This window comes from Channa argus, chromosome 3 (genome assembly GCF_033026475.1).
Source record: "Channa argus isolate prfri chromosome 3, Channa argus male v1.0, whole genome shotgun sequence".
Taxonomy (NCBI): domain Eukaryota; kingdom Metazoa; phylum Chordata; class Actinopteri; order Anabantiformes; family Channidae; genus Channa; species Channa argus.
The window spans coordinates 24,217,771-24,245,486 of record NC_090199.1 but is presented as its reverse complement, the minus strand read 5'-3'; the positions used below and the strand labels follow the sequence as shown (position 1 = coordinate 24,245,486).

The window sequence follows — 27,716 nt, the reverse complement described above, 5'->3', positions numbered from 1 at the left end:
TAAACTAGCTATTGCCTATTACATTTTATTATTTTTGTAATCCCTATACCATCACTTTCCTTGGTTGTCAGATTACTATTTATGTCCCTTTTCTTCATTTCACTTAGTTTTTTTACATTTTCCTTTCTACCACTTGTATTGTGCACATACTGTACTTCCTCTGTTTGCGGCCTAGGTCGTGTTTGCAGCAACGGAGTTTGTGATTGTCAGTCTGGGGAAACAGTTTGTGGAGAACCCTCCCGTTGACCTGGCAAACCTTTACAATGACATGTCCCCATCCACCCCCCTGGTCTTCATCCTCAGCACAGGATCTGATCCTATGGGTGCCTTTCAGCGCTTTGCGAAAGAAAGAGGCTGTCTTGACAGGTAAAAAACAAATAGGAACATAGGATGTTAAAGTGTAGCTAAAGGGAAATTGTGAAAGATATTGTCTAGTTGAAATATTGTACCAAAAGCCAAAATAATAATGGAACTTTAGACTCCATCCATCTTTGCCTTCTCATAAATTTACCAAGCTGAGTATAAACAGCTGTATGTAGGTGATCACAGTGGTATTTCTATCTGTCTCTGTCTGTTAGAGTTGAGTCCATCTCTTTGGGTCAAGGCCAGGGGCCAATAGCAGAGAAGATCATCCATACAGCACTGAAAAATGGCAACTGGGTCTTCCTGCAAAACTGTCATCTGGCTGTCTCCTGGATGCTAGCCATGGAGGAGCTCATCAAAACCTTTGCTGAGCCTGGTTTGTAACATAAACAGTTAAACAATTACGTAGAACTACTGTACATGCATGGTCACATAACAGCAGGGTAATTTCAGATGTGGATACTGTGCCATGCTTCGTCTCATTTCATGCTTTTTCTCCGGAAAATAAAATCCAGCGATGCATTTTAGTTTTATATTTAGGGCACAGTTACTGGACAAAAATGAATTAGTCATAATAAATGGGCAGTTTTACAGGAACAGGGTTTTTCTACCAAGGGTTTTATATACGTAACAAGCTCCGAGTAGCATTAAGTGGGATTTCTGTATAGTTACTATAGTCACATATCAAGCTGTTTTTATTTCTTTTGTAACTGTCTTTCTTTTGTTTGTCTCTGTTCCCATGTAGACACAGCAATCCATGAGAGTTTTCGTTTGTTTCTCAGTTCCATGCCTACCAAAGTATTCCCAGTCACAGTACTCCAAAATTCTGTCAAGGTAAACACAAACAATACAGTACCTCGTGTCACTCTAAACTCACCTCAGTTCAAAATTTGCTTTTGAGGATTAATGTTCTCAATAAGATGAAATGTGTTGTATTCACTTCTGCTGTGAAAAACTGAAAAGGATCCTCACACCCACATGCCTTCAATGTATATTTTCACAATAATTATACTAAGTGGGAAACCTACATTTGATACTGTCAAAAGTGCAGATTCCACGTACCTACAAGAAAATTATGTTTGGATGATGACAATTAAGCTGTAGTTTGCAGTTCCCTATGTTCCCACCACTCAGTTGTTAAGATAAAAACTTCATCCTCACATGAAGTTTGTGCCCACATGTCTTTAGCCTTCTATGGTTCATGTTCAGTGTGTGGTGCATGTGATACATATATGTTTGTGTGTGTGATGCTAATAACAAGAAACACATATAACACAAAGTTTAAAATATTACGATAATCCAACCATGCTGGCGATTCTTTTGGCGGTTTTAGCAGGACTCACTGTGGTCACATGTGTGTTGTCAATGTCAGGTGACTAATGAGCCACCTAAAGGCCTGCGAGCCAACATGCGACGGGCCTTCACAGAGATCTCAACCAATTTCTTTGAAGACCACCTTCTGGGACGTCCATGGAGGAAGCTTATCTTTGGAATCTGCTTCTTCCATGCAATAATCCAGGTTACATATACATAATCATTACTGCCTTGTGTGACTTGATATATTTTACTCTCGCATGCTGTCGCATGTGTTGTGTATGCTTGTCATTTTGTATTTGTTCTTATTTGTGCCTCATCATGTGTTTCAGGAGCGGAAGAAGTTTGGTCCTCTGGGCTGGAACATCCGTTATGAGTTTAATGACAGTGACAGGGAGTGTGCTCTGCTCAACCTTAATCTCTACTGCAAAGGCGGCACCATCCCCTGGGACGCTCTCATCTATATCACTGGTAGGAAGCCCACACATATCTAAATTTGTACATGCACACAAGTTGATATGTTGGAATTATGTATTTACCCATTTTTTATTGTTGCGTGTTATGGGTGTTTTTTAGTTGTCGTATTGCCTGTGTGTGACACGCTATTTTGTCAACAACACACACATTTTTTTCATTGAGTGAAATGGGAAAAGCAGGACAGTTCTGTAACCTGATTTCACTCTTTTCTGCAGCTGTGATCCCATGTATAATTCTCACTAAGTTAACTCTTGCTGCTTTTTTCCTTTTAGCTGCATGTTTACAGAAATGAAAACCCCTAAGCTTGTATTATAAAATAAAAATAGATTAATGGCACATGCGTGTTAACCACATTTATACCAATGACTACATTTTAGAAACACCTGTCATTATAGTAGTTACATGTAGTTCATTTATGTAAAACTAGGTCCTTCAAAATATAACTAATTATACAATAAAGTTAGTTTACCTGAAATCATTACCATCATGAATGCAAAATACAGTATATTACAAGACTGTTCGACTACATTAGGCTTAGCTGGTACATAATTAAAGGTTTGCATTTTCTTTTTTTAATTAAAATACAGTTGGTCAGTGAATGTTTACCAAAACGTTTACTTCAATTAATATCTGATTAAACAGCACTTGTACTAGCTTTTAATTTTTAATTTTATAAAACATTTTCATCAAGTAATGTGTTTTAAAAAGTAAAACTTTTTCTCTTTGTATAAATATAGACACTAATGAAATTTCAGTTGAATTGAATTATGTCACACTAATATTGTTTTTCCTTGACTTGCATAACAGACGTCTTCAAAGTACTTAAAGATAAATAAAGAGGAGGGAAGGATCCCTTTCATTAACAATACTCATCAAATCTTTAAAGTTCATTTGTTTCCATAATCTAATTTTTAATTACACCTTTAAATGATTATGTCCTGCATTGTGTCTCAGTGGAGCAGACCACATCAAATTGATGTCTCGCATTGTTGCTATGACACTACTGTGTTATTAGTTTAATCCTTAATTCTGACAGTCCTTGAGAGCCAAAGCTGCACACTATTTGAGAATTTAGGCTCAAACCAAGTATGATATTGCCTTTTCTTTTTTTAGAAGGAGCAGCTCAATTTATCTGGCATAAAAAATAAAAAGGCGGGGGGTGGGGATATCTGCTTGCTTTAACCATGCCTGCAGCTTACTAAAGGCGTCAGCATAGATTTGTCTGATTATTCAGTCCTTTCCTTACTCTTATGTAACTTTGTGGATATTTACAGAAAGTATGTATTTTAAGTCTAAAAGGTGCCTTTTATGGTGTTTTTTTCTTTTGGCTCTTTTGGTAATATTTACTGTATACTTCAGTTATGCCTGTCTCGATTTTTTACCTCTTTTCTGTGTTAATACCTTTGCCTGCTGGCCACACAGGTGTTTGCCTCTCTGTGCTGTGCATAATGGGATGGCAAAAGGAAAACACTGAACGTGTTCTATTGTGCTAATTTGGAATAATTTGAGCGTGGCTAAAATTTGAACATGGACAGAGTCAAGGACCACATCTTCCAACATTTTTAAAGAAATAATGTTGTTTTTGTCTTTGTGTCTGTCTTTCCAGGTGAGATCACATATGGAGGCAGAGTGACAGATGCCTGGGACCAACGCTGCCTTCGGACTATCCTCAAAGGCTTTTTTGCCCCTAATACTCTGGAGTCTGGCTACACCTACTCCTCCTCAGGTACTATTTAACCATCTTTGCAGTTGTTTTCCATCCTTCTTTACATATAGAAGACCATGGCATCACTGTGGAGTATAGTAGAATTCCATCCTGCAAGTTCAGCAGTCTTTCTTTCCACTTATGTTTCTTTTCTCCTTTGTGTTAAGGTATCTACTATGCCCCAGAGACTGATGAACTAGAGCAATATAGAAAGTATATTGAGAGTCTTCCAATCATAGATGATCCTGAGGTCTTCGGCATGCATGAAAATGCCAACCTGGCCTTCCAGGTTAGAAACAATACTGCAATAATAACAGCAGTGTCTTACAGAAAAACCACACAAACTGTAAAAAAACGTATCCAAATGTTTAACCCTATCTTAACAAGTATGTTTGATTTTTATGGTGTTTTTCATGTTATAATCATATGGATGAAGGTGCCCAAGTATGTGTGGCTTTCCTTGTGTGTGTGTGTTTGGGTTTGTACTTTTGTGTCTAACATGTGCTTTACCCCCTTAGCGCCAAGAAACCATGACTTTAATCAATACCATACTGGATGTTACTCCTCGCTCTTCCGCCCAACTTGGAGCTAAAAGTAATGATGAGATCGTCTGTGAGCTGGCAGAATCTATACTAACCAAGCTACCTGGTATATACACCTACACAACTTGACGCATTCAGTGTAAATTTGAGTAATTTCTGAGAATATGCATTGCTATTAAACTGCTATTTCGATACCAGTGATCCTGTCAGTGTGTGTGTTCATTTATCTCCCTGCTTGTCTGTGTGCAGAGCGCCTGGACATGGATGAGGCAGTTGAAATTTTGTTTCTACGAGATGAAAATGGTCGCCTTAACTCCCTGACAATTGTGCTGGGCCAAGAAGCAGATCGATTCAACAACCTGCTGAGAGTCCTTAGGGTAACACATTAGGCAAACATAGACACACATATTTAAATGGCATAGATTTCATAGAAGTTAAGAATTTAGGAAGATTTTCTGGCTAAAAGGAAGTAATTGTTGTACTCTGAGATGCTAAGTAAATACAAGCCCACAACTTACCTGGCACAACAGTTATCCCAAGAGAGAATAACAGAAATAGGAAATAAGACTAAAGCTGTTTTATTTCTTGCATGCTTGAATGCATTCTTAAAAAATAGTTTTATTCGTGAAGCTGTTTTCAGGAGGACTCCCAGGTGTGACTTTCAGTTTTATCACAAAACAGCCACGGCCACCAGAGGCCAGACCACCTGGCTTCACCTATGGAATTATGTTTTGAGAGCACAGCGTGGGCTAAAGTTTATTACTTTCATTACTAAAAAAAGCATTACTATTAGAGATGTAGCAAAAGGAAATAAAATGTGGGCACATTTTGAACATATTTTAAAGAAAAAGGACTTGTGGTGATCTTTTATGCCCTTCTTTCCTCCTCATTGTGCTAAGTGATTGTCTTTTGTGTTTCCCAGGTGTCTCTTGTCACTCTTCAGAAGGCCATAGCAGGTCTAGTGGTGATGTCAGAGGAGATGGATTCTATCTACACAAGCTTTCTTTCCAACCTGGTCCCAACTCACTGGGCAAATTCAGCTTACCCTTCTCTCAAAACCCTGGCTTCCTGGGTTAAGGACTTGCTTCTCAGGACTGCCTTTATTCAGGTTTGGAATAGGATGCACATATACAAGCAGAAACAAACACCTAAATAATGAATATATCTGAAAAACACTTGTCAATTAAATATACTAAGGGAAAAATGTATGATAACAGGATTAACTTTCTTGGTTAGAGTTTATCTTCACATCACTGTCTCACACACACACACTGATATGAAAGTCACAGAAATGTGACTTTGATGTGTTTGATTAAACGTGTTTGTTACTTCTTTAAGCTGAAAAACACAAAAAACATGAACATTCTGCAATGTTCTCTCAGGCACACACCATTCCCCTGTCTGTTTCCTCCCGTACTCCCTTTTTTCAGCGTTTGGTTCATCTCCCCTTGTTCAAGCTGTTCTTCCGTAAGACTGGTCTGAACAAATGCCTTGCATAATCACAAAATTCACCCTCACATATCTCATGTATACACAAACTAGACAGACGGGAGTGTTACATGACTTCATTAAGTGACGTATAGCGGAGTCAGACTGCACATGTTCACTACATCAGAAGTGAACCTCACTGCGCCAGTGTAACTTAAGTCACTGAGTCACTTTCAGGTCCCATAAGTAACAAGATGCCTCTAATGTGCCATGGCTTGTTTAACACTGAACACAACGCATTAAAAAGTTTAGCTATTTAAAGATACACACTTTTACTTACATCTCTCCCTCTTTTTCTCTCTGTCAACTCCTCTTTTGCTAGAGTTGGATCACACGTGGTCAGCCCAGATCTTTTTGGATCTCTGGATTCTTTTTCCCTCAGGGCTTTCTTACTGGTAAAAAAATGTACCACCAAAAATGTTTTCCATTTTTCCATTTAATGAACCACAGCATTAAATTAGATAAATACATGTAGAATACATTTTTGTGATCATGCTAACTATTCCTCCAAATATAGATTCAAAATATTTGATTAGCTTTTAACTACTCACCAATATGCTTAGTGGATATGTGTTTTCATGGTCTCATCCACCTGTAGGGGTGCTTCAGAATCACGCCAGGCATTACAACTTGCCCATTGATGAGTTGAACTTCTGCTTCAATGTGCTGCCAGCATATAGAGACCAGGCAGCAGTCTGTGAGGCTCTACGCACTCTGCCCAGCAGCGCACAACTGGTCATGGATAACGAGGTACTGCAGTGGGGGTGGATGTTTAAGGATTCTGATAAACTTAGCGTTTTCCATTTTCCCTAAGTCTTTTTAAAATATGGCTTGTTGTGGTAGTGTTGAGGTTAAGATGGTTGTAAACAGCTGGGAACAATTTTTGCTTGGATCAAGTACTGTGAGCATGTTTTTATTTGTGTATACAACAGTTACCAGAGCCACAGGACGGTGTGCTTGTGCATGGTATGTTCATGGATGCCAGTCGTTGGGATGATGACAACATGGTGATTGAGGATGCACTTCCTCGTGTGATGAACGCCATGCTGCCAGTGGTGCACTTTGAGCCTCAGCAAAACTATGTGCCTGAGCCTGACCTCTATCACGCTCCTCTGTACAAGACCTCAGCTAGAGCTGGGACTCTGTCCACCACTGGTAAAAACCGATCCATACAGACATCTTCGTTCACTTTAGGGTCTTTCATTTAAAGTATTTTTGTGACATATTTGTCTTACTTGAAAAAATGTAACTGGTATCAAATTTGCCAAAATGTCTGTTGTGTTGTTCGGTGCCAGATTCAAAGGTGTAATCGCTCTAAGTTAGTTTTATTCAGAGCTGCCAATTCCAGGCAAAACAAAAATGAAAACAACAGGGGTTAAACATAATCTGGCAGGTTATGTAGCCTGATATGATACCATCATCAACTACACTAGTCCACACTAAATGGTCAGACCACCAAAGATACTTGTTTAGTGGCGATTCTTGGGTCTGCTGGGGCCCTAGGCAAAACTTTATGCATCATAAAACCGCTATGCTTAAGATATGGAAAATACAATAAAATACATCACACTGCACAATAAGATACAGTATCACATAGTAGTGATTTATAGTACACTGTCAATTTAAATCTAAATTTCATAACTTAGCGTTCATAGCTTGACAGTTAGCTTAGTTGGACACAGCTTTCATTAGTTGTCTGCATTAGCTGATTATTTGTTGCCATCTAGCTAAGCTAACAAGTTGACCTCTGGTGACTCCAGCAATGCTTGGCACATTAGGCTGCTCTGCTAACTTAGTTAGCTAAGTTAACTTGTGTTAAATGGTTAAAAGTAAACCAAAGAAACAATGTGATACCAGAGGAAGTTGTCTGTCATGTGGTCTGTTCACCACAACTACAACTAAACTAACAGCACTTAGCTAACGATTTTTAGTTTATTATTTTTATGCTCCACTTACCCCTATCGGCCTTTCTCCTGTTTTTCTTTTTTCGCTCCCAGAATAATAACTCCTTTTCATTTTTGTCAGCTGGTTTTAGTTGTTTCATTAGGCCTGTTGGTTTACGGCGAATCATGTGCTACCTGCAACTGAGTGACAGTCGGGGTCCTCTTAGGGAGGTCTGAGTCTGATAACACATTCAGTGCTGTACATAGTTTAACCTTTGCCAGCCCTCAGGGGCCCCGCACTGGCCTGGGGCCCCAAGCAGTTGGCTGGCTTGTGTTCTGGCATGGAGGGCGTCTGGTAGTAGTGTTGGGGGAGTTATTGCTGGACCACAGCATGATCTTCCCCCAATTAGCTTCAACTTTGGCTTTAGCAGAGTCTAATGTGGGTATGAATAAATAAACAACACGATTGGAGTTATGGGTGTACAGAGATGGTCCTCTCAAGACTAAGCATTGTAAATAATATTTATTTTGATTCATAGCCTTCATTTTTATCTCCCTGCAGGCCACTCAACTAACTTTGTTGTGACGGTACTGCTTCCCTCCAAGCGACCCAGCGACTATTGGATATCAAAAGCATCTGCTCTCCTGTGCCAGTTGGATAATTAAGTTTTATTCACAGACCAAAAGGAATTTTAAATGTGACTGCAACATATACTTCCATGCACTACCTTGAGTTACCATTGTATCGTATGTGTAATTATTTATAAAGGTTTTCACAGGCACAATTTATGCTGCAAGTGCACTTACTTCACATACACTCAAATAAAGGCTTTTGTGCTTCGCCTGATTGATCTTTCTGCTTTTGTCAAAATAATATCATACCTTATGCAGCAACAAAGTTTTATACCGCTGACACTTGATAAGAGTCTTGTAGTACAACTAGATCTTTAAAGATGAGACATTACAGCTATACAGTTTTAACACCATGCAATGTATTTCAATACTGGGGTGTTCTAGTCGCACTGAGCATAAATTTAATACTTAAATGTGCTTATTGAAATTTACAGTACCCATATACTGTAGCCTTGGGACAAGGGAAGCCAAAACGATTGTCACCAGAATATTTACAGTGGATTAAAAAAAGAGATGTGTAGACACATTAATGTTAATGCTTCACTAAAGAAAAAAAAAACATAGCAGAGCGATGAGTTGAGAAAAGAGAAGACATGATGGTCATGAAATGATGAAATGCTTCTGCCACAGCCTCCACACACATCAGCAGTGTATCTGTGTCACAAAGGACATGTGTTGCTCACACACATAAAATATAGCACATTTAGTGCACCCACTGTAGTATTGGGGTAGGATGCAGACGCATTCAATTTCACACGCACTACCTCCTCCACACCTTGCTGCTCAAGTAATGGCAAGATGGAATTGTCACAAGTCTGTTCCCTTAATTCAGTTTGTCCCCGTTTCCCCCAGCTTCCCTTCCTGCTGCGTGCTTTTATTTCGTAGCCCCTCAGCCTACACCCTGTCCTTCAGTTCTCTGTACCACCTGTCATCAGCCCTGATTATTTCCCCTGTGGCCCTGCCTCCTTAACCCAGGTTTCCCCTCAGTTCCCTGTCCATTTGTTTTTGTTGTTAACATTGTGTTGCAAGCCACTGGACAGCAAGCCCCCAGATCTATTCCCCGCTTGGACTCCTTTCCCCCCGTTTCCCTCTTTCTCCAGGTCATGACTCCTGTATTTAAGTTTATGTTCTGATTCTTAGTTTTGGTTTAGTTCTCACCTTTTACTGCCTGTGTTTTTCTGTCCTCCAAGTGCAGTGACTTTCCATTGTTTTCTCTCCCAATTATCCAAAATAAACCCCTTTTAGTTTGAAACCTTGCCGTCTCCTTAGTTGGAAACTATAGTTGCACATAACCTTATTATTTAAAGAACAAGTTTTGCACAATTTATATTTTCAGATTTTGTCGCCTTTGGGCAACCTAACTGTTTCCTAATCCAACCAGGTGGTCTCATTTCTCAAGATCTCAATCTAATAGAGCACCTCACCTTTGACATGTGGTGCAGCAACTAATATGTCTATATGGACCAAAAACTCTTAAGTAATGTCCCCAAGCACCTTATCTATGAATCTATGCCACAAATAGTTAAGGCAGTACTGCAGGCAAAAGGGGGTCCAGGCACAGTGTACCTAATTAAGTGGCTGGTAAGTGTATACAGTCTCATTTACTCCTAATCACAAGCATGTTATAAACTGGACTGGTATCTCTTGTTTTTGTACAGGTTTCTAACTCACGTTTTACCTCCAAAAGTGGAGTTGAGAAGAGGTAAAAACCTACCTCTTAATGTCAGCTTCATGCAGATATAAGCAAGGTAAGTTATACTTTTTCCTCCCTGAAATGTTTTGCTTGCATTTTGAATGCACTAGTTCATTTGACTTCAGTTTTAAATTAGTTCTGGCTTGAACTAGTGCATCCACAGTGATCGCACACACAGCTTCACACATGAATGATTATCTGCAGCTCTTGTATCATCAACAGCAACATTCACTGACCTCCTCTTTTTATAAACTTCCTTCTGATCCTTTTATGAGTCAAGTTTATGCACTATGAATAACTATGAATATACTGTATTATTGTTAAGATTGGAGTCATAATGAAGAGGGTGGAAAAGGATTTAAGGAGTAAATGAGATTATATGCCCCAGTCACTCTTAAACCAGATTAACAATGTTTTATCATCCCACACGCACTTTCATCCCTGTGGATTAAGTCAGATGGATGAGGACATGGCTGATGTCTGAAACAGATGGGTTCAAAGGAAAATTGAGATTTTGGAATTCATTTTATTTTATTTTTATTGTTGGAGTGGGCTGGGGACACAATAAAAGAGTGTGTTATTGTGATATTAAGCAGAAATAGTTGATGGCAACAGCTTTAGGACAGCAAAGACAGCTGTTCACATGAATATTTAATGTCCAGTTGACATGTTAGTAATAACAAATAGCACAGATTGATAGCCCGTCAGGTTTGTGCTCCAACTGAAGTGATGAGTAATTTGGTTTAACGAGGCTGACAACAGTTATTTGGGCTGAACAGAAAATGTGTGATTACCCGGTGTTTGCTTACACCAGATTAGACTTTGTAGGTCAGACAGGTTATTCGGTGCCAAATGATTTCATTAAAAGTTCCACCACAGCAGTGACTTTCAGGTTATGACTCATTTAATTGTGACTGCCTTGCTTCACATTTAAAGGAATGGTAAAAAAAAAAAATGTAGATCTATATATCATTACCTTCAGACAGAGATAATTGGCTCCTAGCTGGCTGTTTCCCATGCTTTCCTGTATTTGTGCTCGTTTTAATCTCAGCAAAAGTATGAAATGTCAAGCTCTTTTTTTTTTTACAGATTCTGAATGTGCTGTATGTATGCGATGTTTAATAATGATGCAAAAAAAAAATTCCAGTCTTCCCTATATGAATTTAAGTTCTCGTCTTAAAACATAACTATTTCGACTAATACCCACGTTTGCATGCATAACAAGGAGCTATGTAAAAGACAAGACTGAGTATGAACAGTATCTCACAAAAGTCTTATACTTCTGTCATGCTGAGATATAAAGTCACTTGTACTTGACTTGAACTAGTGCAGAATCCCCACTTGAAAACTAGAGACGTGTGAATGTGTATTTAATTTATTTACAACGTAAACGCCAACTTAAAACTCTCACTAACTGCATAAATTGCAGAGAACTATTCCAACAGTTCCACCAAAAAGAGCAAACATTATTTACCAGAATGGCATAAACCTCTCCTCACAGCTCGAGTGATCTGTTCCACCTCTGGTCCAAAACAGGGGAGCAGCACTGAGACAGAATGTGGGGAAGGGTGGAGTGGGGACACTGACTCTGTCACTTCAGCTTGTTGGCTAATGGGAGGATTGTGCATTTGTTTGTGTGTTTGCATGGCATGATGCACAGCTGTCTGTCTGCATGTGGTTAAGCTGGAGATTAGATTTGACCAATTGTAACAAGTCATCACTCTGCTGAGCACCACAATTGTTCTGTGTGTGTCTGTGTGTGTGGGTGGGTGGGTGTCTGTGTGTGAGCTGCCAAATGTCCTGGCTAAAATCATAGGTTAGGGAGATTGGAACCCCCCTGATGTGGTCTAGCCCAGACATTCATTGCAGCAGGGAAATGAGGAAGGTTGCGGAGCCTCAGTGACTGTGATAGATGTCCACACACTGTATCTGAGCTCAGGTCAAACTACAGCACCAGCTCTGGGTGCAGAGATGCATTTTGTGAAAGGAAACCTCTGATGTAAAGGTATATGAAATGTGATAATTTAGCCAGGGCGAATTAATATTCCTCTCCAAAGACACGAGGCAGTGATAGAATAGGAAAATATGTCAGTTCTTGTTGATCAATCAAAAGGGAACATCAACCGCAAAAAAAGTGATCAACATAGAAGAGCTGCCTGGTTTCATAAATCAACACATGCTGAGCTCAGTTGTTGACATTTCTATTAAACTTTCTATTAAATTGCAACAAAATGATTGTCCCTGAACACACACATAGAATTTGGTGATGAGAGTTAGATGAGACTGGCACACCGTCAAGAATGGAAAGGGTAGAAATTGCTACATAATTCGTAGAGATTACATTTATGCAGTAATGTGTTAATTGGTGACCAATACATGTGCACAGGTGTGTTACCACTGAATGGTCAGGTTAGCTGTTTTACAATTTTTTGGTAATCTGACTGCTGGCTTATGAGCTATTTCTACAAACCTGTAACAAGATCCGACTTTGATACTGAGGACCTGGATTTCTTCTCTTTACGTAGAAGAAAAACAGCCAGACTCACACCTGATTGTCATCCCATTAATTCAGACTCCGATTTCCCAAATTACAAATTACATGTTTTTAAATATTTCATTGATCCAAGAGGCTTGATCAAGGACACTGACGTGAGGCCAGGGCCAGGAAATCACTGACCCTAGAGTTTGAGGACGACCTGCTGTACCAACTAAGCCACAGTGGTCCTTAGAGGTCCACATGTTTTTGTTACACATAAATAAGTGGGATTGGGCAATTTGTTGTTAGTGAATGGATTAACAAATGTCATTTTGTACCCCGTGTATTTAAGTTCCCTTTGTCTAGTATTACATCTTCACTGAAAATTGGATTATGTTTTAGGTCATATAAATAGAAAAGTAGAGAAAAATGTAAAAGTTTCACGCTACGATAAACTAAAGCAATGTTTTTTAATCTTATGTAAAGTAAAATGTGCATTTCCTGTTTTTTGTCAGTGTCAGTGTCACATTTTATGTAACTTGGCAATAACATGCTATGATTAACCAGAGACATCAGATGACAAGCTGTCATTAGACTGCCTGTCCACTTAGACCGACTACATCAACCCTGTTGTAACTGATTCACTTCATGAAAAGAGCAAGAACAATCTGACAACTTTTGGTGAGCGAAAGTATTTTCAAGTGTATTATTTAGTGAATTAAGATGTCAGCCGCTCAATGCCAGCAATTAGCACATTTTTCCTTTATTTTTCTCAAAATAGTCATGTACACTGATCTTTTTGTACACCCTTCAAATGAAAATAGATCAGACTTGGAGAAAGGCCAAAAAAGAAAATGCCACAAAGAAATACACTCAAGTTGACCAAAATACAGCACTAGTTATTAAAAAGAACAAAAAGCCTGTCACACCCTCATTTGAAGTGTCCTTTCAATATTAACAACCCCGTTTCACATTTGCGGCACAGAGTTTTGAGCTAGTTGTGTGGTACAGTCTTAGAAACACACTTTGTTCAGTGCCACAAATGCTTCTTATGTGACAAACTAAAATACTATAACATGAACATGACTGAGTACAAGACCACACTTGTCATCCCATGAGTCATTGCTAGTCTCTTTTACAATTCACATTTTCCAACATGTGCCAACGATCAAGGTTTTGGCAGTTTTCCTTGACATCTATTACACAGCATAATTATTTGACTAGCAAGACCCCCCCCCCCCCCTCCCCCCGTATACTTGGACAGACAAAAAACAAAACAAAAGAGTGTATCAAAAAAAAGTTGTTTGTTCACACAACAAGAACTTCAAAACATGGAATGTACATAGATCAGCCATAATATTATGATCACCTGTCTAATATTACATATGACCCCTTTCACTGCCAAATCTGCCCTGACCTGTCAATGCATGCACTCCACCAATCCTCTGAAGGTGTGCTGTGGTATCTGGGAACAAGCTGCCAGCAGCAGATTTGTTTAGTCCTGTAAGTTGTGAAATGGGGCCTACAAAGATTTTTTCCCATACATCCCACTTGAGGTGAGGTGCTTGATTAGATTTAAATCTGGAGAATCTGGAGGCCAAGTCAATACCTCAATCTATTGATCTTGATTAATAAATTAGTAATGATCGATGGATTAAATACATTAACGCTCTGATGTCATGAACTGAAGCACAATTCCAAATGAGCAATAAATATCACATCTGCTATCTATCTCTGGTAGGTCCTGAACATTGCAGACCTAAACACCCACAGGAGCTGCAGTTTTGGAGTTGCTCTGACCCATTTGTTTAGCCATCACAGTTTAGGGCTTATCAAAGTTCCTCAAATCCTTACGCTTGCCCACCTTTTCTGCTTCCAACACATCTGCTTCAGGGACAAAATGTTCACTTTCTTTCTCCTAATATATCTCACCCACTTCCTGTTGCCATTGTAAGGAGATAATCTATGTTATTCCCTTAGTGGTCAGTGGTCATATTGATATGGCTGATCGCTGTTTCAGCCAACATTGGCTTCATCTTTTGACATGGTACTACAGACAGTCAAAGGCTGGCAGATATTTGTCTGCATTTGGCCACTTGATTAACTAACAACATGAAATACATTTTTGTGACTAATTCTGCAGCAGTCAAATACTAAACTGTGTGTTATTTGTGTGCCCTTCTACATGCCCTCCTGGTGATATTTCATTTCAGATGGTCAATTGCCAAGTCTAAGACATCTCTGAGTTCTGTTGCTGACATAAAAGTGAGAATTTACATCTTATGTACTGCTGACAATCAGAGGGGACACAGGGTGTGAGAGGAGACAAGATGTACAGTAACACACTTCTGCTACAAAGGGTCATCCAGTAATCCATGTTGCATGTTGTTGCTAGAGGTTATAGAAGAAAGTGTTTGCTTTTCACTGAGTATTAGAGAGTAAAAACAAAAAGCACTCAGCACTACTGAAGACAAGTACCAAATGCATTTCTACTGCATCTCTACATAAACAAAACTCACAAGAATGTATATTGTCTGTCAGTATTTATTTGTTATGTTCTTTCTTCATCCTTGTCTAACTAACACACAAGTCAGGTTACACTAAATTACTCTCAAAAGATAAAGTCATTGTGAATGAATGTGAGAGATTTACGTGAATCACATAGTAACAACGCTAAATATACTATTTAGCACAAGATGAGTTGAAGAGTCTTTTGGGGATCACATCTGAACTGATTCATGGCTTAATAACTTTCACATTTATAGAAACATGAACTGAATCTGAGCTGTACATGAGAAAAATGAGAAGCAAAACCAGAAGGGCAAGGAAACAATGAGGATGGCTTGGCAGGCAAGTAACCGGTGAGAAACTGTACATACGGTGTGTGAAAAAGATGCACAATATCCAAAATTTTAAAGCAGAAAACAAAAGCACATATTTGCATTTTCCGTTTTCTCAAATTTGAGAAAAGACTTCTCTTTGCCTCAGAACTGGCATTAAACTAATCATCTCTGTGTTTGGCACAAATTGCAGAATAAAATAGGTAATCTGCATACATCACCTTCACCTTTAATCTATACCGGACACTGAAAAGGAGAAATAATCATTAATGACTCATTTCTTTTTTAGTTACTCTCAAAAACGCCAGAACCAGTCTAACTGCGGAACACATTAGGACATGGTGAAAAAAGAAAAGTCTGATGAGATGTAAAGCCCAAGTTTTGGCAGGTAAATGATGTGGTGCAGCAGAGATGAAGATTAAAAGTGCATCACTGTGACTTTCTACATCACTAACTGCTGCAGGTACCGTTTAAGGAAACCGTACACCGTTGCCTTAAAACCAAAAACCCATACACCTTTAAAATGGATGACCCCTAAGTATCCAGAAATTACTGACAAATATGAGGAAAAATTTGGTTCTGAGGTAGGGCTGGGCGATATGTCCAAAAATATTATTACTTAGTTGTTTTTTATATTGACTGATATTGATCAGTATCCATCCATATGTACATTTAATACAATAAATGAAGAAGACCATACACTTAACATATTTGTTAGACCTCAAGCTTAAATGCTCTACATGGAGGCCTCTGCTAAAGAGAAATATCCTGATCAAATTTTTTGGCATGAATTTCAATCCTTTATTACTAATGAATATATGTAGACTCAAAGACATAGTAAAATAACAGCTCTATCCAGCTCAGTCTGATACACTTATTTTTCATAGGCTACGTGATCCAAATACTTAAGGTCCTAGTCCAGTTTGAACTTTTATAAGTTTAAGGACCCAAGACATAAATAAAAAAATAAAAACAGAACCTCACTTGGAGAATGTGCCATCTGAAATTGGCGTGACTGGATCCTCTAGAGGGAAGATGTCTCCCTTCACTGGATTTCCTTGAGCTACATTAAGACTCGGTCCTATTAAAGTTTTACAACAGAGACGGTTGATGTTCGTCAATAACAGCTGAAGTGACGAGACGGCAGCAACTTTTGTCATTTTGAACAGTAAATGCAGCATTTAGCACAGCATAAAATGCGATGCTGCTAGCTGGATGTTGTCATTTTGTAATGGGAAATAGCGTCAGTTTAGCACATTTTGCCAATATTAATGTCTGAACACAGAGTCACTTGTATGTCTACAAGAATTATTTTACAAATTCAGCTCTACAGTACCAGCGGGGTTTCGACCTGACTACTTGTCACCACAATTTGCTTGTCTTGTCAGGACATCTGACTGTAATCAGCAGGACTGCTACTGGGCAGTGAAGCAATTTTGGCACCATAGAACATCCTTTTCCCAATGCGAAAATCAAATGCTAAATAAATTGCATTTTCATCATCAGAATTGGATTTAATATGTCTAAAATTATTTGGAAAATCTAGAAGAACCTTGATATTATTTTATATTATCCACAATTATATGTTCAGGCATCTGAGAGGCACAACTCAATGCTTTATCAGCCAAAAATGTGGAAGTGTGAGGATCGTCCAGCTAATTTTTATGGTTGGATGATTGTTTAAAAGAGTTGACTCAGGTGAAGAACATTTATTGATATAAAATGACTTATCAGTTTATCATCTGTACCAAGGGTTCTCTATCGTAGTAATTACTGAGGTTTTTATCGCCCGGCCCTATCCTGAAGTCCTGTGATTAGTAAAAACACTTAAATTGCCAGGATCTTGTTACTTAATAGCAGGGAGGCTTGTGTGCCACAGTCCTAGATGTGTCAGGATTTACAATGTTAGCTTTACCTCTGTTTTTGCATCTCAGAGAGGGAAGAGATCAGCCTTATGTGAAGTCTTTGGACACAGCCTCAATGAAATTGGGAGCTGACATGAGGATGGTGAAGGTGCAGATGATGGAGAAGAGCGAGAAGGCCACCAGGCATAACCTATCCACCACCGCCGCTGCAAACTTCCACTCGCTGCAGATCGCCTCTCCCTCGTCCTGCTCTCGGAAGCGCCTGGCGATGTAGTGCACTTCCTCTAGGATCTGTGTAATTTCCGGAATCTGCTCCAGCAGCAGAGTCTGTCGCGTCTGCTCCGAGTGCATGTCGTGTGGCGAGGAGCTGTTCAGGTGGCTGCCTCCTCCACCGCCGCACACCACCACGCCTGATTCCGTGCTCGGCGGAAAAGAAGGGTTGTCTGTGACCATTGCGTGATATCCAAAGTACAGATTCATGTTGCCGTTGGTTGTGGTTGACTGGGTGGAGGCCTGGCCTGGTATGGTGCTCATCTGAATGCTGCTGGTGCTGGTATGGTGAGGAGGAGGGTGTGTGTATTTGTAGGTCCCAGGTGTACTGGAGCTCACAGCTGTTTTGCTTTCCTCTCCAGGCTTCTTCATGCGAAGAAACCAAGCGCACCAGTTAAGGAGGATGACTCGAACCTGGATTAAGTATAGGCAATAAGGATGGAGTATGGAATTGGAGAAAAAAGGTGAGAAAAGCAGGAGAGATTATGTTGGATTATAGATGAGCAGATCAAATGTTAAAATGAACTGCGTTTATTAAGTAGTGCGTTGGGCAGCTCAAATTTTACCTATCTGTTCTAAACAGTTACTGGCTAGTTAACCTACCCATTTAGGCATCTTCCCGCCATGGGGGTCATGATGGTGAAACTGTAGTACCAGGACTGTGACCACCACAGACAAACCAACAATCATCATTGTGCTAGCAAAGTACTGCGCTGAAAAAGGAAAAGAAAGTTTATCAAACTTTCGGTACGAGGCAATGAAGAGTAGTTATTTTAAATGTGCAATTGAATTTGGAAATACATGTGTCCACATATTAAGAAAACAGGGACAAGTGTAGTATGATGGCAGAGCTGTTGCCAAATCTTTCAGTTGGATGCTTTTTCCTCTCAACAAACCTAAGGTCATAATACCACAAGGGCTGGTAGAAGGATGACTAACACTTTATTTCTTAATTTTCAAACCCACCAAAACACAGACAGACTTGGAGGCATCGGAAGCCAATAGGACATGAAAATGCAAAACATATGCTTGTAGGCATAGTATGCTACCGGCACCACACACCCCGATACACACAAACACGAGATATTTTCCCCACAGAAAGAAAAAGAAAAGTCACATTTTGTTTGGATCCAGCTGCGATGTCAGCATGATGCTGCTGACATCACAGCTGGATCCAAACAAAATGTGACTTTTCTGTTTTTAATAAGGGGGACCAATCTCAATATTTAATTTACATTTCTGTGTCATGAGTGTAACTGTAGCTCTATGAAACTGGCTGAGGGGCATTTTATTTAGTCTTGAATTGATCTGTTCCATGTGGAATGGGTCATCTGCTCCAAAACATGTGAGTTTGCTAACGATTTTGTTTTATCTGTGAGCTGCTAAATAATCTGGATCAGCTTTTGTTTGTAGCCCCTCCTCCCTCATCCTGGCCAACTGTTTTGTCTCTTCTGGTCTTTATCACTATGGTCTTAAATGAGATAAACTTTTGGTTTTGTGCACTGAGCATAACCTACATCCTGCATCAGCAACCTACCACTGCCAGCCCCTCCAGCCCCCCCAACCCCCCCTCTGCAGCCGCAGCACATTGCTCGGTCCGTGGGAAGATGTGGACATTTTTCTGCTACGAACTGCCATGTGGTGTGAGTTTGGGGTTTTGAATATTGTTTTGACACCACAGCCTGTCATGGCCAGCCCCCTGCAGGGTAAATTATTTTTTGCATCCATCAGGTTTTCCACCTTATCTGCCTGTCTGACAAAAAACTAACAGTCGATAGGACAAATCTCAGTGGCACAAATTTCCCAGTATATACCTGTGGTTATGGTGTGTGCTCCTCTCATTTTCCCGATTATGTGTTTTTAACATGTTACATAATTTCATCTACCAGGACAGAAAAAAAACAACTTCTAAAATCAAAGCACTGCCATTGTTAGTGTGTCTAACGATTGCAGATATGTTGGAAAATAGCAGAGGATGTAAATAATGAGATCAACACATGAACCAGAACTACAGATTCACCAGAGGCCAGATTCTGCCGACTACTTTGTGAACACACAATGAACATCCATATGATGTTCAAGTTGTGTTTAAATTGAACTTTAATAATATTTTACTTCTTTTTGCTATGGGATTTCTAAAGTAAATGGAAACTTTTTGCTTTCTATCCAAATTATGGATGTATTAAGAAGAACTGAATAGACACATGTACTTGTTTGAAAATCATTGCTTAATCATTTTCAGAGTCACATAATCAGAAGCGTGAGCAGTCACTAGTGTCTTACCAATTAGAGGAACTGAGTCTGAAGTGGCAGGCATGATCTCTGCTACCAGCAGCATGAACACTGTTAGAGAAAGCAGCACTGTGATGCCTGAAGAAGAAGAAAATGACAGTACACAGTGAGATGAGCAACACCTAAAGGAAGAAGTCGGTTGTCATGGGCTAATTTTCCCTTAAATGTTGAGTTGCGAGTGCTTAAAATAAATGGAGCTGTGGATTTATTTTGGAATATTTCATCCTCTAGGGAATACTCACCGTTATATATTTACTGCTGTCTGACCTTGTCTCACTGAATGGCATTTTGAAACAAGCTGACATTTTCAGGCCCAGGTGAAAATCTTTGCCGTGTTTATTATGGAGCTGTTATTCATCTTCTGATGAATTAAATCCAACACAAATGCTAATCCACAACCATAATGTCAGAATTAGCATAGAGCAGTGACAAAATAAATGGGTGAGCAATAGCATAAGGACCTAGAGGGCTGTGATCACCATAACAAGGGGGAAAAGACAGTTTTGTTGGCTTGTATGATTATAATCAGGAAGGATTTTGCTTATGTGTTAGTGTGAGACAATGTGTGTTCATGTGTTATGTTATGCCATACCCAATGAGATCTTCTCTCCAGAGTCAGCAGGGAGCAGGAAGACCAGCAGGGCCAGACCAGAGATGAGAACACAAGGGATGAGCAGGTTGAGACCATAGTAAAGTGTCCTACGCCGCATGGTGACAGTGAATGTCACATCAGGGTAGGGTTCTTTACAGCAGTCGTAATACAGCTCATTGCGCTTAGCTGGAACACCTGGGGGGGTCAGATCCAAAACACATAGAATAAAGTCCCAGTTCACAGTTCTGCTAAGCTAAATCATTTTCAAACACATTTTCACATTTCAAACAAGCATTTAGCTTTATGCCCTACATACATGGCACTGGTTGCTTAGTTGTAACAATGTTTAGCTGTACTGTCACTGGGGGGGAAAAAGTAAACTCAGCCATTAATGCTTTTAATGTTTATTGTTTTACTGTTGGCATAGAGAATTGGTTAACAACCATTACAATATAATTTGTAGTGGTAAATATTGTTGAGAGAGGAAGTTTTTTAATCAGTTGGAATCCTTGAAAAGAAAAACTGAGAGTCAGGGAGAAAATGAAATGATAAATGCTTCCTGTTGCCACCCTGTTGTCAATTTGTTCCTAAGGAAGATAAAGTACAGTATAAAGTACTGACACCTTTTTCTAAAAGCAAACATGTTGTGTCTTCATATACAGGACGGTGGGTTTAGATTTTACATCAGTTTCTCCTAAATAACACAAATATGCTGTTTAATAGTTCCAATATTTAAAAGTCAAATTCCAGGTTTTATTTGAGCACAGACATGTTGTATTGTGATGTTTGGATTTAGTAAAAATGGGGATTTTACCATAAGCATATGTTCTCGGTAACCATGTTTCCACATGCTTATTGTAGAGAAACAATTGCACTTCTGCCTTAATTAATATCATATGTAATACAGTGATATCATAGTGTAATCTTTTATATAAAAGAATAATCTACTCAAGTCTGTTTAACCTTGTGTTTAACAAAGCTGGATGATCTAAAATCTATCAAGCACAAGTGATTTGTGTTTTGTTGTCTAAGCAGATGCCTCAAGTCAAGTCCAATTTTAAAGTAGCAGTCAGGCCCTGACTTCCTGCTTACTAATGCAGACACTCTCAGCCTAGACACGCACATCTACAGACACATAACCACTGACATTCACATTCCCAGCAATCTGAATGTTACAGCCTTCAAATTCAATGACCCTAAGAACAATCCCTCATCAATTGCCTAATGACGGCCATTATGGCTTTACTCCAATTGATCTGTCTTGTTGGCATATTTACATGTCCTCTGCTAATCTGCGTTGAACAGCAGATTAGCAACAGAAAATGCTATCAGCGGCTCTATTTTCATTTATTTTATCACTCAGCGTGTTCGTGTGTGCAGCCTTTTGTTATACACATGTGCAGCTGCAGAAAGCTGATTGGAATCTTGGTTATGCGTATATGTTGCAGAGAAATCAGCATTCTACGATGGAAATCCACCTGGGGAAACCAGGTTTCCCAAACCCCCCCTAACCCAGTTTAAGGACACTGGCCAATTCTTACTTACTCACATCCCTTAAAAAGCCTGATTGAGGGTTAAGACTTGGATTTAGGGTTTGGGTTAGAGGAATGGTGGGGGTTAAGCAGTAATTGAAGTGGAACCAAAAAAGAGATTGTCTGCCAAAAAGTGCTTTACTAAACTAACCTCACCCTCTTCCTTAACCCTAACCACCCAGCTGGATGATGAGTTTCCTTTAGAGAATCACTTTTTGGGCTTTTTGTCCAAAAAAGTAACTGTCTGCCGTCATTTCTTTAAAAGCTAAACAGAAAGAAGTATTACAGTTAGTAAGACCTTTTGCCCTATACAGTACGTATAAGCACCTGACTTCTGTTTTAACAGCAGTTTAAAAAATGTGAACTTGTTTGTTATGTTTAGGGTCATTTTCCTTACAAACAGCTGTGCAAATGTGTGTGTGTGTGTGTGTGTGTGTGTGAGAGAGAGAGAGGTACATGGAGGGTCATTTGACTCACAGTCAATAATCAATGTTGAGCAAAAATCTACCTAAAACCCAAATTTGATTATAGCTGGACCACCATTGTACAGCTGTATCAGCCTCTCAACATGAACCTTGGTACACGATCAGCAACATATTCAAAATACACAACTCATTTTTGTAGCAGGAAATGTCACAAAAAAGATTTATTTTTTCAGCCCGAAGACAGAAAGTGTGTATGTGTTTGGAAAGCATTCATTCACTTAGAAATCAAATTGCACCGTATCATTTTCATTTAATTTAAACTGTGTCACCTGAACCCTGAAGAGAAATAGCCTCTTTTAGTCGTCTATTATTTGATGGATTGCACTCGTGTGTGCGTGTGTGTTCTTTTTATACACATGATGGCATTGGTATGTTCTGAGGCACCAGGACAGTGTGTGTTCTTGGCCAGTGTGCTGCCTGGCTGTCCCTAAATTAAGTGAACCATTCCAGGGCCAGCTGCCCCCAGCACCCCCCCACTCCCCCCCAAAGCCAGCTGGGAACACTCATTTCATGTGCACGTCTGTCTGAATGTGAATTTGTCTGTTAGCCTCTGATAAACACACAAAATTAGGTCTGAGATTATGAGTTCTTCATTTGCACATACCACCACATTTGGTGGTAAAAAATAAAAAAAATGATGGAAATGAGAAAAGAACCAAGAGAAGACATCAGCATATTTATTCATTGTAATATCTAAATTTTGTGACTTTGTTTCATGGCAAGACACAAACTATAATACCAATTGAAAATCCCCATGGTGTTTTCAGTCATACTGCTCTGACGTGCCTATCAACACAATTTCTTCAAAACAGTCGAGCCTGTCTTTCCCATAATTTTCTCATTTATATTATTTAGTTAGTCAAGACCATTTTTGCATTATATGTAGAAAATATACATATACATATAATCTAAACTTCTTTTTTTACTTTACATTCCTAAACCTAAAGTTGCTTACTTACAGGTGGAGTATTTTGACTTGTGATAGTCCACCTCTTGCTATATAGTTAAAATGAGTCTCACCACAGCAAAGGTTCAAGCTGTAGCGTCTGTTGGATGTTTAAATAAAAGATGTGTGAATACAGCGGATTCTAAACAGCAGCGATATTCTCCAGGTTATATGAAGCACTGTTTAAGCAAGACTGATAGACAGGAAAATGTCAGTGTGAATGGCATCTTACAAGGAAGATGCCATCGCTGAAACATCTGCTGTCAGAGCTGGGTGACATTGACTGGATGTCTAAATTTATTGAACATGACACTAAGTTTTTGATGATCAAGTATATCGAAGAATTGTACAGTTTTTATATATTTCCAATCTGTCTCTGCATCACATTTGTAAAATAATGTCATTACAGATTCTTATACCTGTTTAAAGCTCACTTTGCTCTACAGGAACAACATCCCTATTTTTAACTACAGTCTTTGCTTATGACAGATTTTGTTTTACTAGCTGAGTCTGTGTCTTTCTGTTTTTTTATCTTACCTACAAGGTCCCACTCCCCGTTGGGTATGTAGGTAGAAATGTCCACGTCCATCATCTGGAGGTCCAGCAGCCAACCGTTGTGAGTCCAGGAGCCAAACTTGAGATCGCACTTCTGCACATCGAATGGGAACCATCGTACGTCGATGTAGCAGGTACTCTTTAGAATGCCTGGAGAAAGGAGATGCAGAAATTGCTTTTGTCACGAAACCCTTAACGCTGTTTTACTACTAGCTACTGTCTCCTCTGATGCCAAAGTACTGGCCAAACTGTCAGTTAACACAGATCAGATATTCCTTTAAGTTCAAAAGTCAGACTAGCTGGAGAAACATGTGCCAAGGTTCTGATGCATTCTGGAGAAATACATTCAGTTACTCTAAAAATGTCTTCATTCTGTAGATGTTGACGTTTTATCTGCATTACAAAATGTTATTGCATTTTAGTTAGCAAAACTTATAACTGTAAAAGAAAAAGTAAGAATCTGATACAAATGAAAAACAGCAGCAACAACAATTATTAAATTAATTCCGCAATACTATTTATTCACCATGTTTTGTGACAAAACAATTGCTTTACTGATTGCAGTACTTCAAATCTGTTGTGTTCAATGGCTATACTGATTTGTGGAGGTGGCAGTGGCTCAGTTGGTAGAGTGGCTGCCCACTGACCATAGGGTCGGAGGTTTGTGCCCCACTCTTCCCGACCACATGTCGAAGTGTCGATGGGCAAGACACTAAACCCCCAACAGCCCTTCCCCATCCCCAGCCCCAGTCGCACAGTGCCGGTGCCAAGGGCGTTAGAAATCGGGCAGGGTTGCGTCAGGAAGGTCAACCGGCATAAAAAACTGTGCCAAATCAACATGTGGACATATATATATATATATGTGTGTGTATGTGTATATATACAGTCGTGGCCAAATATATCAGCAGCCTTGCAATTCTGTCAGAAAACGCAACCCTTTTCTCAGAAAATTGTTCCAATTACAAATTGTTTGGTATTCACGTGCTTTTTGTTTTTGTTTGCACTGGATCAACAAAAAAAACAAACAAACAAAAAAAACAGAGGAAAAGTCAAATCTGATACAGTACCACACAGAACCCAAAAAATGCACTGGACAAAATTATTGGCACCCTTAACTTAATATTTGGTAGCTCCCCCTTTGGAAAAATAACTGAAATCAATCACATCCTGCAACCATGAACGAGTTTCTTATACCTCTCTACTGGAATTTTGGACCACTCCTCTTTTGCAAACTGCTCCAGTTCATTCAGATTTGATGGAGGCCTTCTCCCATCTGCTGTTTTGAGATCTCTCCACAGGTGTTCTATGGGAGTCAGATCAGGATTCATTGCTGGCCATTTCAGAACTCTCCAGCACTTTGTTTGGAACCTTTGGAACAAAGTCATTGTCCTGCTGGAAGACCCATGACCTCTGGTGGAGACGCAGCTTTCTGACACTGGCCACTACGTTGCTCCCCAAAATTCTTTGGTAATCATCAGATTTCATGATACCGTTCACACAGTCAAGGCATCCAGGGCCAGAAGCAGCAAAGAAAACCCCGAAACATCTTTGAACCTCCACCATGTTTGACTGGAGGGACTGTGTTCTTTTCTTTGAAGGCCTCTTTTCTTTTTCTGTAAGCGGCGCCATGATGTCCTACTTTTGTCTCATCTGTCCACAGTACATCCTCCCAGAAGGATTGTGGTTTTGTCAAACAAGTTTTGGCAAACTCCAGTCTTGCTTTTTATGCCTTTGTGTCAGCAGTGGTGTCCTCCTGGGTCCTTTTATTCAGATGGTGACGGATAGTGCGAGCTGTCACTGCTCTGTGCACTGTACCCTGTGTCTTCAGATCAGCTTGAATTCTTTTATTAAGATTTTTAAGATTTAATTTTGAATTTGTTTGTTAAGATCTCTGGCGATGGACTTGTTGCCTTGAGAGTGTTCATGTTTTTCCACATTTTTTTCTCTCAAATCCACAGACACCTCTTTACACTTCTGTCTTTTATCCATGCTCAGTGTGACACACAACACAAAGGTTGCGTCAACTTTTTGACTTCCGTGTGAATTTCTATCAAGTTTAACTTGACTTCTCTGTTTTTTTGTGTTGTTCCAGTGCAAACAAAAACAATAAGCATGTGAAAACCAAAACATTTGCAATAATTTGGTGGTGATACTGAACAATGATGACTTGGGATATGTAATAAAGTGTACAGGGAAAGAGAAGACAAAGACAAATACATCAAATCTTAAAAGCCTCACCTGGTGGAATGTATTGGCAAGACCCTGAAGCATTGACCAACACATTTGTATGGAACGTGGCATCAAACCTCTCATCAGCACTGCATGGAGACAAAAGTGCTTTATTTCTGAACAAGACTTGAGCATTTAGAGTCCAAAAAAACAGAAAATAATTAAAATGTCTATATAAAGAAAGAACAACAAAAGCAGAGGTCAGAAAGTTGACTGAGAGTACAAAACTACAAAAGTAGATAGATAAAAAGAAAACCCAGACAATAAACAGCAGGTGCGAATGAAGGTGACAGGCAGCGCAAAGACAAGCAGGATTAGTGCCGATTCAGACTGATAGTGTTTAATTTTACTGATCATCTTCAACAAACATAGTTGTCCGCTATCAACACGTCCTTCAAACAGACAGGGATTATGTACACTCAGAAACAGATATCATAATCAGAAAATTACACATTTCACACCAAAGAACAAAAGCTGAAAATGGTGTGGGAAATGAAGCATGTCAGAAGTATGAGAGATTCAGAAATTCCAGTCTTCAATTATTGAATACATTAAAAAAGAAGAACTGATTTTAAAAGTACATTCAGTTGTTTGGTCCTGCACATTCCTTGTTTTATTCATATAAACTATTGAGAAATGTTGAACCTGTATCTACATTGAAATACACGTAGTGACACACTCGTACCTAATTGGCTGTTGGTAGCCAGGCCTAAGCCTCAGGCCATCTTTTGCCAAGATTAATGGCTTCCACTTCAAATCAACTACTTCCATCTTTGTCTCAAACCAGTGATCCCCTGCTTTTTTTCTCTTGCTACAATAAAGTTCACATTTGTGGTATTACGTTACAAATATCTCCGCAACTATTGGACAATGATACACACGAGTAAGATGGCATTGACACTGCAAGCTTGGAATCAGCATTTAGCTCAAATTTTAGAAGACTCAAGGTCTTGTGAAAGAATAATAGAACAGATACATGAGCAAGCAAACATGCTGGAACCTTCTAGACCGAAGTACTGGTGCAGTTAAAGGCTTCCTGCTGTATAATGGCAACATAGTATTTACTCATTTATTTATACCTAGTATATTTATTCATACTTTTTGGGAGGCTGTGACCCCTATAAAATTCTGCAGGCAGAATGAACCTCATTCCGAGCAATAAATAAATGCTCATTCACATCCAGACAGTAGTCAGACTCGCAACATCATTTATTGCTGTCCTTCAGTGCTTTTCCATCACTTACAGTATGAGACTGAAAGCCGAGAGACAAGGTGAGGGGCATATAACTCTCACTCAAGGCTTTTTGTTGAAAAGGTAGAACATAAATTTTGGAAACGTGCTTTGGGCCTGTGCCCAGGAGGCATTTAACAGGACAAGACTATTGCCCAATGCAAATGTGTATACATGAATAATCTGAGTCTATCCCTCTTTTCACTTAGCTGAAGATGAAAAACAAAGTGGCTGTGAAAACATGTTGAAACAGCATAATCACTCTTATCCACTGCTAGAAAAAAATTTGAGAATTTGCATTTAGT

At 39.3% G+C, this 27,716-nt stretch overlaps 2 protein-coding genes across 2 annotated transcripts in view; one reads left to right on the top strand and one right to left on the bottom strand.

Annotated features, from left to right (window-relative positions):
* The window catches only part of dnah6 (dynein, axonemal, heavy chain 6), a 55,990-nt gene extending 46,052 nt beyond the window's left edge, over nt 1-9,938 (top strand). The window contains exons 69-82 of the mRNA XM_067499205.1: nt 176-366; nt 579-739; nt 1,109-1,197; nt 1,736-1,882; nt 2,010-2,148; nt 3,761-3,880; nt 4,027-4,148; nt 4,378-4,507; nt 4,651-4,778; nt 5,324-5,509; nt 6,212-6,284; nt 6,488-6,639; nt 6,822-7,044; nt 8,335-9,938. Of these exons, the coding sequence (XP_067355306.1) occupies nt 176-366; nt 579-739; nt 1,109-1,197; nt 1,736-1,882; nt 2,010-2,148; nt 3,761-3,880; nt 4,027-4,148; nt 4,378-4,507; nt 4,651-4,778; nt 5,324-5,509; nt 6,212-6,284; nt 6,488-6,639; nt 6,822-7,044; nt 8,335-8,438 (1,965 nt within the window). The 3' untranslated portion in view covers nt 8,439-9,938. The remainder of the gene's footprint in view (nt 1-175; nt 367-578; nt 740-1,108; nt 1,198-1,735; nt 1,883-2,009; nt 2,149-3,760; nt 3,881-4,026; nt 4,149-4,377; nt 4,508-4,650; nt 4,779-5,323; nt 5,510-6,211; nt 6,285-6,487; nt 6,640-6,821; nt 7,045-8,334) is intronic.
* A 3,380-nt stretch (nt 9,939-13,318) lies between these two features.
* The window catches only part of LOC137124266 (neuronal acetylcholine receptor subunit alpha-7-like), a 38,650-nt gene continuing 24,252 nt past the window's right edge, over nt 13,319-27,716 (bottom strand). The window contains exons 5-10 of the mRNA XM_067499081.1: nt 26,190-26,269; nt 23,934-24,101; nt 20,434-20,628; nt 19,833-19,919; nt 18,153-18,262; nt 13,319-17,963 (exon numbers count right to left, since the gene is read on the bottom strand). Coding sequence (XP_067355182.1) covers nt 17,367-17,963; nt 18,153-18,262; nt 19,833-19,919; nt 20,434-20,628; nt 23,934-24,101; nt 26,190-26,269 — 1,237 coding nt within the window. The 3' untranslated portion in view covers nt 13,319-17,366. The remainder of the gene's footprint in view (nt 17,964-18,152; nt 18,263-19,832; nt 19,920-20,433; nt 20,629-23,933; nt 24,102-26,189; nt 26,270-27,716) is intronic.